The 19446-nt window shown below is 45.9% G+C and overlaps 6 protein-coding genes across 6 annotated transcripts; 4 read left to right on the top strand and 2 right to left on the bottom strand.

Annotated features, from left to right (window-relative positions):
* Nucleotides 1-2211: 2211 nt before the first annotated feature.
* On the top strand, nt 2212-3434 carry I203_105950 (uncharacterized protein; the record flags this gene model as incomplete). The annotated part of the gene is made up of 3 exons (XM_019147723.1): nt 2212-2593; nt 2652-3247; nt 3339-3434. 3 exons carry the CDS (start codon nt 2212-2214, stop codon nt 3432-3434), a joined length of 1074 nt encoding a protein of 357 aa, XP_019002641.1.
* Nucleotides 3435-5802: 2368 nt separating this feature from the next.
* On the bottom strand, nt 5803-7035 carry I203_105949 (uncharacterized protein; the record flags this gene model as incomplete). The annotated part of the gene is made up of 7 exons (XM_065517873.1): nt 5803-5912; nt 5988-6105; nt 6163-6274; nt 6335-6347; nt 6408-6495; nt 6574-6767; nt 6837-7035. The coding sequence occupies 7 exons, from the start codon at nt 7033-7035 to the stop codon at nt 5803-5805; spliced, it is 834 nt and encodes a 277-aa protein (XP_065373177.1).
* A 3034-nt stretch (nt 7036-10069) lies between these two features.
* I203_105948 (uncharacterized protein) lies at nt 10070-11839 on the top strand (the record flags this gene model as incomplete). Its single annotated transcript, XM_019147720.1, has 3 exons — nt 10070-10452; nt 10535-11555; nt 11618-11839. The coding sequence occupies 3 exons, from the start codon at nt 10070-10072 to the stop codon at nt 11837-11839; spliced, it is 1626 nt and encodes a 541-aa protein (XP_019002638.1).
* A 1088-nt stretch (nt 11840-12927) lies between these two features.
* Nucleotides 12928-15337, top strand: I203_105947 (uncharacterized protein; the record flags this gene model as incomplete). Its single annotated transcript, XM_065517872.1, has 10 exons — nt 12928-13123; nt 13182-13491; nt 13556-13717; nt 13791-14064; nt 14139-14256; nt 14325-14462; nt 14540-14663; nt 14762-14892; nt 14973-15083; nt 15156-15337. The coding sequence occupies 10 exons, from the start codon at nt 12928-12930 to the stop codon at nt 15335-15337; spliced, it is 1746 nt and encodes a 581-aa protein (XP_065373176.1).
* A 657-nt stretch (nt 15338-15994) lies between these two features.
* On the top strand, nt 15995-18300 carry I203_105946 (uncharacterized protein; the record flags this gene model as incomplete). The annotated part of the gene is made up of 8 exons (XM_019147718.1): nt 15995-16307; nt 16478-16581; nt 16712-16768; nt 16834-17148; nt 17214-17360; nt 17475-17644; nt 17706-18104; nt 18180-18300. The coding sequence occupies 8 exons, from the start codon at nt 15995-15997 to the stop codon at nt 18298-18300; spliced, it is 1626 nt and encodes a 541-aa protein (XP_019002636.1).
* A 449-nt stretch (nt 18301-18749) lies between these two features.
* Nucleotides 18750-19444, bottom strand: I203_105945 (uncharacterized protein; the record flags this gene model as incomplete). The annotated part of the gene is made up of 2 exons (XM_019147717.1): nt 18750-19257; nt 19338-19444. 2 exons carry the CDS (start codon nt 19442-19444, stop codon nt 18750-18752), a joined length of 615 nt encoding a protein of 204 aa, XP_019002635.1.
* Nucleotides 19445-19446: the final 2 nt, after the last annotated feature.

Here is a 19446-nt window from a genome sequence, read left to right as displayed (position 1 = left end):
ACGATCGACAGAGGCGTCAAAGGCTGGAACTGAATGTGAAATGTTTCTTTCGATGGGACATGCATTCCAATGGAATTACATAAAATACCTTGAATACCTTGGAATTCCATACCTCAATCGACTGATTTTATGCGGTGTGACAAAAGGAAAGATAAATTAGGGATTTCATTTTTCCAAAAAGAACGCCTATGGATTTTCAGGAAAGATAGAGTTCCATTGACTGCGCTACAAGTATAACGCCCTGTTAGTTGAAGAACGACGGCCTGATACAGTTGCATACTTGGAGCTAGCTCAACACTTTCTCTGAGAAAGGACAAGTCGGTGTCTTGTTTTGATCGTGTGCGGGGCATGGAGTGCAACCTTCGTTACGAGAGGTCAATGTGACGGGTAGATCGAAGAAGTTGACTAATTATCCAGGATCAAACTCTGCTTGGGGTGGAGTTAACTTCTTGCGTAACGATTCTACGAGGGCTGCTATGCAAGAGCTCGAAAGAGAAGGGAAGGTGGCTCACATTGGTACCGCATGCCCGAGGAGACCGAGAAGATAAGGGCTTTGGTCACGGACAAAATTTCTGCGAATTCTCTCCTCTCCATACGTATTTCTTTCCCCTGCGTATAGCACGAGAAGGCTGTTCAAGCACGATCGAGCCTGAAAGCTCTCTCTCGCTTTCCCATACACAGCTCATGCAGACAGACACTCTCAACAAGCACACACACACAAATCCGTTGTGTATCAAGCTTGCTATCGCTCGCGAAATTCCAGGAATCTTCTGAGAGATTTTAGATTAGGTTCCTCGGAATATTATCTGCCGTTGAGAGCTTTACGCGTTCACGCGTCCCGTTTTAACTAAACTCAAATTTTGATTTTCCGGAGCGTGACAAGATGAGAATTACTTTATCGGGTAATAATCGTGAAAGTTGAGACATGTGGCGTGGGTGATTTCCCGGAATTTCTGGAATCTTGGATTTTATCTGATATCGTCAAGTCCACGCAATTAGGCGATCCGAGCCTTGGTAGTGAGATCTGTAGGATGAATACTCTGCTGGATTGGATCTGCGGAACAGCTCAGCGCAGTGGCCTAATACACCGGGCGCCTTGAGCTGAGCTCAAAGAGCAAACGACTTTACTCGTAGCTGCTGATACAGATATCTGGTCGACTCCGTGAAGATGCCACGTTCTCAGATTATATTAGTTGAGCTGTTGTGGACAGTGAATGCGTCGTCGAATGTCGCACTTGGACCATCGTTTATTTGTGGTGATTGCAAGTGTTGAGCAGCTTGAGTATTGAGTGTACTTGCACTTCGTCTGAGAAAATCTTCTGAAGATCATCGAGCCTGAGATGGGGTGCAAGTATCGTGAAAGATGGTATCGAGCCGGTAGTGAGGCAGATATGATAAAGTGGTCATGAGCGATGATGCGTAGTAGTAATGGTGATGTTTTTCAGCCTCGCGTCGTCGTATCGACAGAACAAGGCGATCTTCCCATAAGATAGATGAGAATGAATACGGTAGGTAAAGAAGTAGAAGAAGCAAAAAGAGGACAACTGAACTTCGCGTTGAGGCAGCGACTTTATATATCTTTCACGACTGTGATCTATACAACAACTGACTTTGGGAAGATGTATGTGCTTGTCACAACGCGTCACCTACCCTAGAAACACTGAATGATGTTTCCTAGTCCAATTGAAAGACATGGACGTGTTTCAAATTGATTTACAGACAAAATCACGATGGGTACCGTGTTCGTGTCCGTGTCTGATTGAAGGGTTTATTCAAGCTAACCTGTCTCTTAGCCCTACATTTGCCATACGCGAGACAAGACACCCGCGCCGACCATGATTTTGTATTTAATTCATCAACTGTACAAATACACGCGTACATGGGCTGTCTGGGGATGAGTCGCTACAATAATCTTCGGTATTCATCGCTCTACACCAGAAAACTCAAACGACGGAATGAGATGACTACCACGACGCACTCAATTGTAGGAATGTCGGCTATGTGCGATGGTCACCCCGGCAGTACCGCACGACTTGCTAACTTAGCCGCCATCACCATCCACCTTAGCGCAGAACCTACCAGTACAACCTACATGTAACTTCTACCTGATGACACCTTCACGAGCACAGGGCTGCATCAAGAAAGGTACCGTCCACTGCATTCACGACAGCCCAATCATCAAGCACATGTACAGCAGGTCATACGTCGAAGATGCCATCGTCCTCCATTCGAGTCCTAACCTCATCAGACGTTGACCAGGTTCTCACCGACCTATCTCCTGAAATCGCTTTAGCCTCCCAATCAAATGTCTTCAAGCACTTCTCCAGCCCTTCACCATCAAAGGAGGGTGAGCATGCTTTCATCCAGACTCCTCATAGAATAACTATCAGCACGGAGCAGTCCACCATGCTTTTCATGCCTTCTCGTGCGCCCACATCGGACAACTCGACGACATCGTCAATCAAGATTGTATCTGTGCCCACTGCAAGTGATGGGGGGCTACCTGCGACTACTATGGTGATGGATGAGAGCACTGGGAGGGTCAAGGCTGTTGTTAATGCTAGGAAGTTGACGGCGTTGAGGAATGCTTGTGGTGAGTGATTATTTTCCTGACCAATGATATGTGTATATTGACACTTTCACATACGCAGGCTCGGCACTCTTCCTCCGTCTCTTCCCCTCTCCAACCCCACCCACCCACCTTGTCCTCTTCGGTTCCGGTGCGCAGTGTCACTTGCATACCATTCTATTTCTCCGTCTGTACTCAACCATCCAAAGCGTGACCTTCGTCGTTCGTTCATCCACCGCACGATCCCAATCCCTGATCAACGACTTATCCAAGCGATTCCCCGGTATAAGTATCAAAGCTGAAGTGCGTCCATCAAGCTCTTCAGAGGAATTGGCAGAGGTGGTGGGTAAAGGAGATATAATCGTTGCTGCGACTTCATCGACTGTACCTCTTTTCACCGCCCAGCCGAAAAAGGACGCGAGAGTGATACTGATAGGCTCATACAGACCTACGATGCACGAGGTCGAACGATCCCTGGTGGAAAGTGCAGGCGTGGTGGTTGACTCAATCGAAGCTTGTATGAGAGAAGCGGGCGAACTGATCGATTCGAATTTGACGAATGAAAATTTGGTAGAAATAGGTCAGTTGCTAGATGATTCCAGGGCAGAGGAATATAAGAGGAAGGTACAAGAAAGAGCAAATAGTATAGGTGGGAATGGAGTGGTGATATTCAAGTCCGTGAGTACGATGCTGGAGCGTCAAAAAATTTTAAGCTGGACCGCAGTCTTACGAAGACATGAGACTGATTTCTTGTTGTCCTCTATCATAGGTCGGACTGGGAATCCAAGACGTGGCTATCACCAATATCGTCTTGGAACAAGCTGAGAAGATGAACTTGGGCCACGTGGTGGAGAATTACGATTGATATCCATCATCCACGCTCGATGATAGACTCTATGGAAGTTATGGAGTCCCCTAAGTGATCTAAGTCTACCGATGTCACGTTGTAATCCCACTTGAGATCTGCTCTGACCATGACTAGGTGCCTGAAAAACAATGAAAGATTTTACCGACTGAGTATAGCGCTGTCTGCCTTTCTTCGACTGTTCATGTTCAGGCAACATTGCGGACATGATGATACATATTCGGCCTATTTAGTGTATATATATACTAACAAACATGGCTATCCACTTAATTTGACAATTCCGTGCCATAATTTTCAAGGCCCATCGCTAACTTCACGATTCAACCAACGGTGATACTAGCATTATAATTGGTATCAAAGGCTAATCTCATACCAGCACGGATCTTGCCAGGTATGTTTTGCGAACACGTTATATTGTATGGCTTACTGAATCCTGTAAGTCGTACGGTTAAGTCAGAGATACCACAAATTTAGAACGATCTTCAAAGCATATACTGAACCAGAATCACTCACCTGCTCCATAAGCACCGATCAAGGCTGTATCGCCGGTGGTCTTGTACGAATCATAATCGTACCACGTATAAAAGATTCCCGGTGTGTCACTGCTGTAGTAGACCTACAAACACACAATCTGAGAGCGATTTAGCAGGAAAGAAACCGTAGGAGTAAAGGAAGAGATCGACCAACGGTGAAACCGATTCTCTGTCGAATGTCTGAGGCAAGGCTAGCTTGGCAAGACCAGGGTGATTGTAAGAGTATTGAACGAAAGTTTCTACGTCATTATGGGGAAAGGACTGGATGAGTCAATGCTTTTAAATCTTGTTAACCGACCAGAGATGGCAGTGGACCCGCCTCCTGACTGAGCGCAAATAGTAGCCGAATGGCCTAAAGTTCCTAAGTCCCGCGGTATCATAGTAGATATACCATACGCCAGGGGTGTTGTTGGTGTAGTATACCTACAGCATCGTGAAATAGGTGTAAGGAGCATGTCACAAACAAAGCACAGATTCATCTACAGCAATACGGTACAGTTCTGTATGATGCAAGGCGCCGTCATATCAAGTTTATCTGTAATAGTTGTTCCAACAATCCATCCGTCATATCTCACTGTATAATTGTCGGTATCGTTGGCCCAGAACATGCCATACCCAATGACGTGTGTATTAACAATAGTACTGTGAACGAAAAACCAAACTCGACATCACCTTGTCGTCCTATATCGTACTCATCTAATCGGTCAGACTTCATGACTCACATATAATCCCCTGCGATATCAGATGTCAGGTGAGTCTCTGGATATGGATATTATTGATATCACGTTTAATCATCGCACTCACAATAAACCAAGATCGATTCACGAGGAGCATCCAGGGTGGGTAAAGGTGTGTTGGTTCCGAGCATGTACTCATCATTGAAAAACAGAACCTATATGGTTTCAGGTAATTTGAATCAGCTGAAGACAGTGCCATTTGAGTCAAAAGAGATGATTTAGCGTATCTCAGTGCTTGAAAAGATGATCTTGTTGGAGCTCTTACCAAAAATTTTGGCTTGGAAGGGAACATCCACTTCGGTTTATGGTACGGGAAAGAAGTATTGTTCGACTTCGTTTGCCGGTGGAGGCGGATGGGGTGGGAAGACGATTGGAAGAGCGGATGGACACGTTGGTCCTCTCTTGTCCAATCCCGTCATTGAACTGGTTGTAAAGTCCCCTTTCGACGGTGAATCCACGTCACGGTCATGGAGTTCGACATGTGGGTTAAATGCTGTGGCGGTGACGCCTGTAAGGTATACCAGGTGAATAAGTTGGAAGCACAACATCGTATACTGTCCACTAGCTGGACACTGGCTTGCTAACGCAGATGGCGGTGGCGATGCTGTGTGAGATGCTAGCTGAACTACTCCAAAGACAAACGACAGATTGATCAAATTCTCAGTTCATTAACCAGGAACATTCACGTTGCTAAGCTCTGCTAGACCTGAGAGGAGCACGTGCACAACCACCAACCTTCGCCTTGAGCACGGCCTGTCATCCCTCCAACAGAGATCTCTCCGATTTCGTCAATCTGTATGGATGATGATCAGCAAAAGATTGACATGTTCTTGGCCACTTGGAATACACCAACAAAGCCGACGTGAACGGAATGATGTCTATAGTGTGAGTGATACGATGAGCATTGTGCGATGGATGCATCTCTAGTGCGTCGAGTAAGAAGCCCAGAGAAATTCGCCTGTACAGATTTCCACGGGTATGACAGTAATGCACCCCGATAGCTTAAGGAGTGAGGGAATATGACATCTTGAAGTCACATGATTGCATAATTGTCCTATTGAACCTTTAGCAAGCCGTCGAGGGGCAATCGCTAAACCTTCAGCCAATGTGATATCTTCCTGGACAGTTCGTATCGAATGCCAGTCTTAGACCATTATGAACCGCACCTTGTTTGTTGTAGCTGTATTGCGTCCACTGATCTGGTATAGCTGCGCGAACCAAGTCTCACAATCAATTTTACATTATCTTACATACAGCATATCGACCGTGGATGCCACACTCACGCTGTTGTAAAGAGCCTGTACCTTGTGCGCCGATAGTGGCTGGATTACCGCTATGTATCCCTATCACTCTGTCATAGTAGACATACCACCACCCGGGAGTTTGAGTTTCGCAGTAGAGCTATGAGTAATACTGGTGAATCCGCTTTTAACAAAATGCTCATTTGATAGAACTTACGGTGAAGTCGATGCTTGAATCGGGAAATCCGAATTCGGTACGGACAAACCAGTGAATTGCTACGGCCCCTGGATCAAGTTGATAGGTGACCTTATAGAATCCATCCGTATAGCTACATGTCCGTCAACAGCGCATCACCAAGAACTAAGGAAGACCCGCATGGATAACCTACAGTGGTCTGCTCCCTTAGAGGGGAAGACAAGTCAGATCTTTCCATTGATTCCTCTCTAATCCGTTCCACTTACAATAGGGAGCGATAGAGTAAAAAGGTAAACTGTCACTTGGAAGAGGTTCATTGGCACCGATACTAGCATACCAGTCGAAATCCACCCACTACGAGTAGCGAAAACGACAATGCATGGCGGAACTGGTGTTAGTATTCCGGTAAGATATCTCGAAGTAAGTTCTTACACCTTGCTCATTGACGATAAGGATGCTTGATGTCTTATCGAAGATCCTAACTGGGAATGGAAGAGAGAGAGTGGCAGTCCTCGATCCATTTCCAGGGATAATGGTTTCCTCATTGTTAAGTAAAGGGTGGGGGGGGGGGAGAAATGTGACTGGTCTTGCTGATGGACAGACCCCTCTTTGAATGGGTGCGTTCCCTGGCCAAGTGAGTAATGGTAAGTGACCCGAAGCTTATTCATCTCCGAGAAAACCCATGAAAGACTCACCGGATTCAACCTGAGCACGAGACGGGATGAGCTTCCCCAAGCTATTTGGCATGGCTGGTCCTAATCCCCTGGACAGTCGTTCCGCATTAGTTAAGACATTGTAGGATATTTGACCATCCCTTTGTGGATGATTCTCGATAGGACTGGCGAGAACCCCGAGGCTGGTCAGAACGACGGCTACGATGTGGAATAGCAACATCTTGCGAGGGTGAAAGGACAAAGGGAATGGTCGTGATAGTGAAGAGGTCGCAAAACAGAGATGACAAGAGAGAACTGGTAGAAAGCGCAAGTAATCTACATTTCTTTTGCCGCTTGATTGACTTTGATGCCGGAATAACGCTATGCTCTTGGCGTTCTGGGTCACGCCATTGCCTTGATCTTGAGAATCATCTTATGAGCGACGATCTTTGCCTAAGAGAATAGCTTTCGCAATAGAGCCCAGTCATCACGGACGATGGTCATCTGACCTGTTGTGGCGGTGCACACATGAGAAACTGAAAAAGAATCGCCTGATTGGAAGCTTCGATTCGCACCCTCTCGTTCGGGCTGACCAATATAATCTATACTCCACAGAGCTCGTCACATCTCTCGCGAATACTAAGGTGAGATTGAGACTGTCATGTACGTCTCACAGGTACTCGCTTGCTTTTGCCTCTTGCTCGCTTGGAGGGTTCAGAGTCTCGTTAGTAGGGAGAGCACAAACGCAGCTCGCCTTTCTAGAGGTCAAAGTCCCGCTCCTCCGAAAAAGCTTGAAGAAGCGATTCTTTCACTAGCGGAATGACATGCTGATGTGCGACGATATCATCTTCGAATGGTCGACATGTGGGGAGTTCGCTAAAATGATTGTCATCGATGAGTTTGTCCATCTGATCGATCACTCCCGTTCCTGCTCATCTCATCATGAAGAATGAGACCGTTGTCGCCACTCTCACGGATGACGAGTTCACCACTTCGGAGCTTCGTTCTCAAGTCGAGGTATTGAATCAGTCCGCAGACGCACTTTATGTCATGGCCAATGGGTGAATCTGCCAGCACATAAGGATAAAGTGAGGTTTTGACTATGTATGGTTTGGCCCAGATGGTAGGAATCGATTTTGGGACTTGGCAATACAAAACTGTTCCACTTCCCACTGGCGGGATTCCGCAATCTGGAATTCTAGCTTATTGTAAGAGCGGTCATATGACAGGAATGTCGTCTAACCTTGTTGCTGATTGCCTCAAATGAACCAGGGGACGACTTGTAAGCGAAACTTGACACTGGCAACTGATAGTCTGATGGTGAAAGTCACATATTATCACGATCTCAGGCGTTTTGACGGCGGAAAAACATCGAGTAACATATCAAATTTGGTCTGATAGTGTAACGATCCATTAGCACGCAGCTCTCGCATATGGCGTACACGCAGCTTCTGCAGTCGAACTTCCGTGAGGAATCCGATATATGGACCATCGACTGGATATCACTGTGCTAAGACAAACAATAGATTTATTACACTCTTTAAACGCCCGCCGTTGTACGTCTACTGCAACAGAGATTTCGGATCGGCAACAGGAGATTTTGCCACTGTAGGGTACAGTAACGTGCAACATTCGATGGTAAGTATCATGAGTGAGAGAACGATGCTGATCTTGCGAATCGAATCCCATACCTCTTATACGCAATATGAGTATAACACACCTGGCACAGTGTACAAGGCACTCATACTTGCATTTGACATATCATGCGTGGGTAGATAGTTCGTCGCTTAGCAGTCACCGAGGAGATTTGATACCGTAGGTATTCTCAATGTCTCGTATGCGATATAACCATCTGCTATGAATCGATATGTCGATCGTTATCCTATGATATTGCGGTCGCTGCGATTGCAGGCCTCCTCGATTAGCGACTCGGATCGTTTACCCTGCTTTTGTAATATCCCGAATGAGCGTTCCTGGTCTAATCCTTTTCCAGCGATCATGTCAACCCAACGAATCATTTGCAGAAGCAGTTATGTCGAATACCTCAGCTAAATCATGACATGGATTTCAATCTCACTTGCGGCACAGCTCGGAGCTGATGTCTCGTCTAATTTGCGAAGCGTATAATGACCGTTTGGATGAGGATAATGATTCTGCCAGTCTAAAGAGCGGCAGAAGATCAGAAAGCTTCTTTTCTGTTGTCGACGCTCCGTTCCGATTCCGATTTACCCTGAGCACAATTATCCATGTGTTTGGGTGTCCTGCTTTGCAAATCCATTTTTATGAAGCTGATCAGGTGCCTACGCTTGCAATCAGACCCGGGGCCAGACCCAATTCTATAGCTTGATGCATTCTACGTGACATCACCGGCGTTAGAGAGAAGGCACTGCTTTTATTGGTGGACGCACAGGATCTTCCCCCACAAACGCCCGGACTGTCCGGCAGGACTACGGAAATTAAGGGTTTTCGAGAGAAACCAATCGAAGGGATTTGAAGGTACGGTGTAAACAAGACTCAATTACTGTAAACTATTTGGACAAGACGTTTTGGGCAGTTTCTACCCATTAGGTTCATATAGTGCAAGGGTCCTTCGTCCAGAACACATCATGTCTGAGCTGAGATGATCAATGGAATGATTTCGTCGACTGGCCGTCCGATTCGTTTGCAACGATGACAAAATGGCCATGCATTGATATGTCAGAATGAACACTCGTCTTCATGGTGCCATCCTCTAAAGTACATACACATCTCTGAGATATACACCGGCAATTCAGAAACTGCACAAAGTTTCAATCCAGTGAACATCAAGATCAACGTAAACAGCGCGTTGATCAAGTTACCAACCTTACGCAAAGTCCGGTTCCCGTTTGGTCCGACCGACACTCTTGGTTTGGATGCCAAACAAAGAAAAGACACCAACTCGATCTCACTTCAGTGCTGGAATCGACGTCTGTGCATCTATCTCCCAGTCGTCTGACCTGGTGATATGCATCAAACAGTGAGTATCCTTTCTTTGTTGGTCTTAGCTGGTGCTCCCTATCAGTGACAAACAGCGCATTGACTTGAACCTGGGGGTGGCGTTTTCATCAAAGGAACCCAATAAGATCATCAGCTGACCTCCGATGCCTATTTTGGATGTAAAAGATCCGAAACAAATAGGACATAAAGCAAACATCTATATAAATATTACAAAGCTTCAGCCCCCTTTCCCCCTTTCAACCCTCGCCATTTCCCAAAAGTTTCATATTCAGCCCGGATCTCTACACTCGGGCAAAATGTCAACAATGGCTTCTCCCCCAACAGCGCCCTCGCAGCAACTGTTAGAAAGAGCATCTTCAAGACCATCCTTGACTCATTCATCATCTTCTACCGTTGAAGACTCGCAAGACTCACAATTACAACTCAACCAGGTCGCATCGTCCAACGAAGACACAGAGACCTTGATCACTCCTATCGACCCTCCTTTGTTGCAGGTTTCCATTAAAAACGGTGCCATTCCCATCAAAATCGAATCAACCATTGACGAAGCATTAGAGCATCCCAGTCCAGTGAAAGAAGTAAAGAAAGGAAGACTGAATCTAAGTAAATCGATGCAGACTCTAAGGAAGAAGAAAGGCGGTGAGAAGGGCAGGGAGAGGGCGTCGAGCGTAAGCGAAAAGTGAGTTAACCTCTACATCCTCCCAACCGCAGTGTCATGCGAATGTGGTAGCTTACCAGTCAGATACGATTCCTGTCATTAGGACCACTCCTGTCCCTTCTCTACCAACTGTATCGGAGAAAGCAGCTCCCCCCCAAACCAAAACATCTGCGCCGGCACCTGTGTTGGCCAGACCACCCATGCCTACCAAACAGTCATCGGGATTCTCATCTTTCCTCCGTAAACTCACTGGAAGGTCCGCTACAACTTCCCCGGCTCCTTCTGACAAAGCAATAAAGGAAGACAAATCAGCCACTTTGGCCAAAAGGAAGACTATGGCATTCGGCGGGTCGAATAAACCTACTTTATCCAAAATCGACACGTCTAAGAATGATAAAGGATCAGTGTCGGCTATATCGAAGATCAGTCAAGCTCGTTCCGAGAAACAGATGGTCGACTCACCTCTACCTATCACTCCTGTAGCTTCAGCCGTAAGGGAGACAGACCCTCTCAAGATCCCTCTACCGCCTTCTCCTATCTCCGAGTTCGTCCCTACTCTACCGCCTGGTGCTGCTCCTCCTATCGATTTTACCGCTTCCCCCGCTCCCACTCCAGCTAAACAGTCGACAGCCACCAAGAAGAAGGCAGAGGGAATGTTGAGTCTTGAAGGATTCGAGTTTGATGAAGAAGAAGATCAACCTGAACCTCCTAACCTTGCTCCAGTGATAGATACCACTACTGCTTCCCCAAAGAAAGAGAATACCGAATCGCATGATGTTGTCAAGCCTCTTGCTCCTATAAAAATACTCGCTAGGACCAACACCAACGGTCCAGTATCAGCCAACAGTGTCAGATCTTCCGTTCTGTCCTCTTCAGCAGAGACCAAGATCATTACGCCCGTTGCAAGCTCCTCCAGTCCTCCCATGCCTGCACCTCAGGTACGTAAAGTGTCGCCTACATCTTCCACCAACCCTCCTATTGGCCTTTCACCGGAGAAGATATACGAAGGGATCAAATTCGCTGGATCGAGTCCACCTCGAAAGGCACCTATAGGAACAGGATCAATGGGTGATCTTGGTAGGAAAGAGAGTAAATGGAGGAAATCAGTGATGGGTCTATCTGACGTGAGTAGTTCTTGCCCCTTTCATTATACCAGTATTGATGATGGATACCTTGGGAAATGCAGAAATCCAAAGCACCAGCATCAAAGAGACAATCGGCATTCCCTCCACCAACTTCCCACGACGCCTACCAAGCGCAGCAAGCACGTATAGCGAAGAATCGACAGTCTTGCGCACCCACCTTACACTCTTCGGCGTCGATAGCAGCTGCTGCAAGAGGTCAGATGACACATATGAAATTGAGCAAAGACGAACAGGATATGGCGGAGACTTTCTTCATGTCATAATCGACTGCTTACACATTTTATGAACCGTCCGACCTGTGTTGTTCTGCTGTGGATATTTGGGCTTCTTCGGCTTTTTCGTTCTTGTCCATCTCATATTGTTGTTTTCTGCTTGTGCTTGTAAATCTTGTATAGTAATAATGTTTATATATCTAGTCATTATATATACCTTGGACGCTATCCATCAACTTACCTTTGTGAATCTGTATATTCTTATAGCGACATAACAATATATACACGCATCCATGCACTGCTTTCCCTTTGTTCGACCCAGGGTGTGACCCGCAGGATATCACCGAATGTGAGGAGTACGAAGTTGACTCCCTCATTACACATCTGGATGAAGTTAAGCTGTGCGACTCCAATCTCATCAAGATAGATATCAACGGGGTTCTCCGAATCCCACGTCAGTCAAGGCCGTCGATGAGCCCCATCGCGTCAATGCTCGGTTCAAGTTAATTCATATATGCTGTAGCACATCGCCCACCGAACCGCTCTTCCGATACAATACATCCTGTTTTCCCGCACACTTACAATCCCGGTGCCTTCGACCAAACCACCATTTTTCTCATACAGATAAAGACTTATTATCTCGACATACACTCTCGCACGTGCCATTTGTGATAACAATTATCTTTGACATGCCTCCTAGCTGAGTTACAGCATCTTCAACATGTCATGCTGCTAATTCCCATACAATTAACAAGCACTAGCGTGATTGACCACAACGCTATCGTGACAACCATGTGATTTCGTCGTTATAGACCATACCTCGTCCACATCCAGTGGAATTCTGGCCTAACTTGCTCAATTTGATATAAGCACGTTCGTGTCGCGACTAGCTCATCTGTCTAGTCATTTGTTATCTGTGATCAATCATTCGTCATCGACTTTCGAACGTGTTGTCGAAACATTAGCAGTCCTTCCCAAGCTTTTCAATCTTCGGTACCTCATTGGTCGTCGAGGAACATGATGCTAGAGAACTAGTCTTTTCAGGCGTAGGATATAAGATGACATGAGGATCAAGATGGGACCATTATGTCTCGAGCCAGTCTATCATCCTCTGATAAACACAGGAGAACGATCCTACGATGTTGGCTCTCCTATTCCTTTCACTCGCTAGTCCCGCCGTGGCGTCCATCATCCACAACAGGGCATATGATTCCCCTTCTTTCCGGGCTCCTCAACTTGCTACACCCCGAGATGCCGTCCGAAGAAACCATAAGCGATGGGAGTACTATGACGGACAAGTTGAGTTCCCTTATAATGTAGCTTCTGGTGATCCTGGTACGTTACTTTATCATTAGTTGCGAATACCCTGTAATGACATTGGGTGATTGGGCAGAATCCGATTCGGTGATCCTCTGGACCCACCCTATACCTACTACGAACGACTCCCGTCCGGTATGTCTCGAGTATCAAGTGTCCCATTCCAATGACTCCTGGTCAGAGGGGGATATCATAACCTCTGACCAAGTTTGGACTACGCCAGAGGTCGATTATTCCTACAAGGTTGAAGCAAAGGGATTACAACCTAAGTCGACATATTACTATAGATTTGCAAATTGTGCCGATAAAAACAACGTCTCGCCGGTCGGTAGATTTTTGACTACCCCTGTTGAGGATGACGATGAGATTGACAAACTGTCTTTCGCGTAAGTGACGAGCTGTAGAATGGTAACAGTCGAGAGTGATGATTATGGCTAATATATCATGTAGCGTTTTCTCATGTTCGAACTATCCCTTCGGGTTCTTCAACGCTTATGGGAATGCTGCTGCGCGAGATTCAATCGACTATGCTGTCCATGTCGGTGATTACATCTACGAATTCAGGGGAGATGGTTGTGACGGAAAAGCTTGTTATGGCGATGGGAGGGATATGTTAGTATAGCCTTTTTGACATCGTCGTTTCAGTGACATAGAGAGCCGTCAAACTGATGATCCTACCCCATAGTGGCCGAGTACCAGAACCCAACCGGGAACTGTTCCTCTTGGAAGATTATCGGACTCGATACAAGCAATATCGAAGTGATCCGGACTTACAAGCTCTTCATGCGAGTCACGCTTGGCAACTTGTTTGGGACGATCATGAAGTTGCAGATAACAGTTGGAAAGCCGGTTCGGCAGATTCCAACGATACCATTGCTGGAACGCAGTACAACACATCCTTCACACAGAGGAAAGCAAATGCCGTGAAAGCGTATTTCGAGTGGCTCCCCATTAGAACGGTAAGTACATGGGGCATGCCCAGATGGACAGCGAACTCTCAGATAATGCTTACGATGTAAATGAATGATCACAGGTTGAAACCGATGACGCTCTAAGAATCTGGAGAAGCTTCAAATTCGGTACTCTCGCCGATCTATATATGCTAGACACTAGACAATATAACAGAGATCTGACCGATATTTATTACAACAGTGAATATGCTCCATGCTGTTTCATAAAGATCCTCTCACTAACGAATTGCTTGATTTGCTCTGTCTAGCTCATGATGTCAAAGCTATCCAAAATGAGGAAGCCCGATCTCTCATGGGTGGAAGGCAAGAGAACTGGTTCTACAATGGTTTGAAGAATTCTTCACAAAGAGGGGCCCAATGGAAGATCGTCGGTCAACAAATCGTTTGTAAGTGTGCTTCTTAGCCCTCTCATGCCTATCGTCAGACGCTTGTTCAAGGTGTTGATCAATATCTGCACCAATAGTTGCCGATTTGGTGACGGACAATGTGGATGCTTGGGACGGGTACAAAGCCAACCGAAGAAGAGTTCTCGATACGATCAGTCAGAATAACATCGACAACGTGCTCATCCTTTCTGGAGATTCTCAGTGAGTCTCACTCGTTCCGTATCTTTCTTGAAAACCCACCGGCACCTTCTTCACAGACGTTGAACCGTACTGAGCTGACCTCTGACTTGGTAATCTAGTGCCAACTGGGTATCTGATATCACTTATGATGATAAAGATGGATACAACACCGTTACGGGAGATGGCTCATACGCAGTCGAATTTGCTGGTACAGCAGTCTCTTCTCCTTCCTCGTTTGGCTACAACCATAGTGAGCTCTACCAACTAAATACGAGCAGCCGTCATGTTGAATTGAATCAAAGACTAATGTGGCTTTATCCCCTTTCAAAGCCGCCAACAAACCTTTACCTGCTGAAGCGTACATTCAAACTGCTCAAAAGCTAATCAACGCCACGGGTAATGAAGAACTGCAATGGACCGAAGGTGCTACTAGAGGATATTGTGAGTGCACTGTATTACATCTTCAATTCAATAACTGATCGCTGATCCCAAATGCAATTGGGGTATTCCCAGTCGAGCTACACCTTACTCGACAAGATGCCACAGCTGTATACTACGGTATCGACGATGTCCGCACTCATTCCTCTGATGAGCGGGTTCTTGCTACTTTCGTAGTTGAGGACAAAGCCAATAAGCTCCGGAGACCTGTAGCTGATGGTAACGTGACCGGTGGTGTTTTAGCCAAGAGAGGATGAGTCAATGATCTGATCCTGACGGAATGGGCAAATTGTTCGAGCGATCCAAGGCAAGCAAAATGACTGATAATTATTATAATAATGACAATAAGTATATAGTATACACTGAAAAGCTGCGGAGACTAGCAGCGAGGGTACAGATTTTGGTGATTGGTAGATATATAATGTCATGCATCTGCGTATAATTTTGGTCGGATCTGTGCTATGAGGGGTTGGTATTAGACGAGAAGAGAAGTCTATCAGAGGAAGAGTGAGACGAGTGGAGGTCAGGGCGAAGGCGTGAACAATAAGACCAAATGACCACGTCATAAGCCATCACTACGATATTACACAATACACTCCATCCTTCCTTTAAGACTAGCACGACACTATCATAGGTTGTATTGGATCGTACTGGACGCACACCACTTGGAGCTAGATCCCAATCCCAAAAACCCGCTAAAGCGATTGAGGACCTCGTGCCGATTGCAAAATAGCACACACAGCTCATTGTCCATCAAACGGATCAACTTCTTGCACTGGACACACCTCTCCTGACCCATCGCCCAGCCTATACCCCCACACTACAGCCAATCTGCCTGTATATCTCACAACGAGAAAATCAAGATGAGGTCTGTCATTCAACGAATACTTGACACTCCCTTGAGGACACGTATAATGTTCTTCTCCATCCTGTTCCTCCTCTCCATCTTCCTCCTTCAACCATTCCACTCTTCAGCTATCCCATTCCTGTCGAAACAAGAGGACAACTTCGCCATATATCAGAATATCAACCATACCGTGTCGAATGATGGCAAACTCCAGAGTCGACCTAAGAGGGTAGCGATTGTCGGTGCGGGTGCAAGTGGGAGTGCGGCTGCGTTCTTCCTTAAACGGGCAGCTAGGACTGTAGAGGCTAGATTAGGGGTCGAGGAAGGTAGTAGGTTGGGGGAGATTGTGGTGTTTGAGAAAGAGGGGTATGTAGGTGGAAGTGAGTCTGAACTTCAGCTCTTCTTCATTTCTTGATACACCGCAGATCCTTTCAAATAGTATCATCACGGACTATCGTACAAAATCATCAGGATCTCGACGTATCTCATCTCATCTTGACACTGCGCTCTTAAACTTGAACAAGGCTCATACAAGAATCTAAATCCTCAGGAACCACGACAATCCACCCTCATAGCGATCCACGACTACGTGCTCAAGAATTGGGTGGAAGTATCTTTGTAGAAGCTAATCGGAATATGATGAAGGGTGTCGAGGTATGTAATGTTCTGCGATTCATCACCCAGAGGTCTATACGGACGATGTGTTCAAGACCGCACATACTGCAACCGTCTATGATGCGTCTAGTCCTATTAAATGCTCATGCTTAATCTTTTACTTTTGCAGTACTTCAATCTCACTCTGATCAATCCTGATATGGCTGAATCTGGTATAGGTATATGGGTGAGTTATCATAATGCCAATCAACATACATGGATTGCTTTGCTTATTCATTCCTCTGGCGATAGGACGGGGAGAAATTCCTCTTCAAGACAAGTGCCTCGTCTTGGATAGACTCCGCCAAAGCACTATGGAGATATGGACCTTTATCACCTTATCGAACAAAATCAGCCGTCGCCAAGTTAGTCAACAATTTCCTTAAGCTGTATGATCCGTCTTATCTATCTCAGAGAGGACCAGTCGGAAGTATATCGGATCTCGCGGAAGATTTGGGGTTGGGTAACGAGTATACCACGAGGACAGGCAAAGATTGGGCAAAGAACGTTGTGGGTGTTAATCAGAAATGGTTAGGAGAGATCTGGGAGGGATCGACAAGAGTGAATGTGAGTACTGTCAGGTTCATTATCACCCAAATGGTAGACCCGAGCTGAAGCGCTGTGTGATGTAGTACGCCTCTGATATGGATCATATCCACGCGCTCGGAGCGGGTGTCTCAATGGCTGCTGGTGGAGCTTCACAGGTCGAGGGAGGTAATTGGCAGATCTTCAGAGGGATGCTGGATGATAGTAAAGCGAAACTTCATCTCGGTACGGAGGTGAGTGACTACCATCAATTATCCATCAGTCATATACATCATATGTCAATCTGGATTAATCCCATCCCTGATTGAAGCATTGCTAACGATTTAGTATGTCCCTTCCGTGTACAGGTGTCCGAAATCATTCCACTTGACTCAAAGGACTCCCCTCAATTCATTGTCCGATCCAATAAGACGCAACTTAATGATGATGAACCATTCGATGCTGTATTCTTCGCTGCTCCATGGCACTCATCTCCAATCTCCAAGAAGCTAGCAGCGAATTTCGTTTCCCCCATCCCGTAAGTCACACCCCTACAGATTATACAACATCATTTGCTAACCTAGTCATGCAATGTTTAGTCACCAGCCATATGTCCGACTGCACGTTACGTACTTTACTACCACCCAACCTCATCCACTACCATCGTTTTTCGGCCTATCCGAAGACAGCTACATACCGAATGCCATCTTGACCTCCGGACTGAGTTCGAGAATCCAGTCAATCCCTCCACCGAGGTTCCAGTCGATCTCATGGCATGGCGAAGTCTTACCTGGTTCAGGTGAATATGCGGTCAAGATTTTCTCTCTTACTAGATTGAGCGATAGGTTCATTCATAAATTGATTGGTGAAGAATCAGGTTGGTTAGTGAGGAAAGAATGGGATTCTTATCCCAAACTTAAGACTACTTCTTCGTATGCGCCTGTGGAACCCATTAAGGGATTACATTATCTTGCTGCGCAGGAGGCTTGGATATCTACGTGAGTTGCCCTTCAGTCATGCAAGCAAGAGATCTCGAAGTGCAGTAAATGCTGACTTTGATGAGCCGTTGGTAGAATGGAAACTCAAACTGTATCGGGGCGAGAAGCGGTTGCTCGATTAGTAAATGAATGGTGGGGATTAGGTCTAGGCGAATGTGAGAATGGCGATAGTTGGGATTGGACTTGCTCCAATTGACTGACCTGAGCATCAGAATTTTGGTGAGATGTTATTGAGATCTGGTTTTCATTGATGATGGTGTTCGGTGTTTGTAACATAGTGTAGCATATATCCTGAGTTAGATGACTGAATGACCATTGATGACTAATGCTTGTTTGTTCGTTCACGATTGCATTCATACGTCAATCTGTGCATCAACGGTTTCGTTTGTCTAAAACCGTTGATTAGATCCTACAAGCATTTCGATGGACAGCTGGGTTTCTGTCTGTATCCACTCCATATGAACGAGTGTCAGTATATTGAAGAACATACGTCGATACGACCATTGTTTAGATTGTGCATGTGAATTTTCATCTACTTTCTATCCTATCCTCTCTCTCCTTATCGTGCTCCGTCATCGATGGTTTATTTCCCTTATGAAACTGCGTCGATGCGTTTTTGGATCTTTTCGTCTGCCATTACTACACCTATACCAATCTCTTACCTTCCTTCTCTGCATTCCTCTTGATCAGCTCCTTGAGCTCATTCCCTTGTACGTAACCATAACTGTCCTTTCTCAAATCCACTCCAACTACTTTATTCACACCTACTTTGTCTTCTGGTACTTTCCCAGCATGGTCTATTATGCCTGTAGTACCGGGTACTACCGACACCGTTTCATGAGTTCTGACAGTCTCTTTCACGGGACTACCATTATCGAGTATCGATGAAGAGGAGGAGGATGTTTGAGTTTCTTCGGAAAGACGTTTGATGGCATTTTCGCCAACTTGATATATGTCTTTACCGACCAATTCCCAATCTGTCGATCTAACGCCGGAAACTAGATTGGTGAGTGTAGCGTTCCATCGCTGTTTGACTGTCTCTCCGAAAGAGGGTTGATATGGTGATGAAGAAGATGGTCCGATAAGTGAGGAAGGTGCAGGTGGGTTTATGGGTTCGAAGGAATTGGAGAGGAGTAATGAGGAATTGTGGAGTCTGGAATCAGATGTACAATATCAGCAACTAAGTTAGTAGTTACAATGTGATAGTCATGCCTATGAGAAAGCGTAACTCACTCTGATCTTAATCCAGCGGTTGATTCTCTCAGAGAAGTCGATAGGGTGTAGTATACAGCTGCGGAAGCTAGTATACCTGATCCAGTACCTAGGATGAAGCCTGACATTT

This window comes from Kwoniella mangroviensis (genome assembly GCF_000507465.2).
Source record: "Kwoniella mangroviensis CBS 8507 chromosome 1 map unlocalized Ctg02, whole genome shotgun sequence".
In the NCBI taxonomy this organism is placed as follows: Eukaryota; Fungi; Basidiomycota; class Tremellomycetes; order Tremellales; family Cryptococcaceae; genus Kwoniella; species Kwoniella mangrovensis.
Note: the sequence above shows the minus strand (reverse complement) of the source record. Positions and strands in the feature narration are given on the sequence as shown.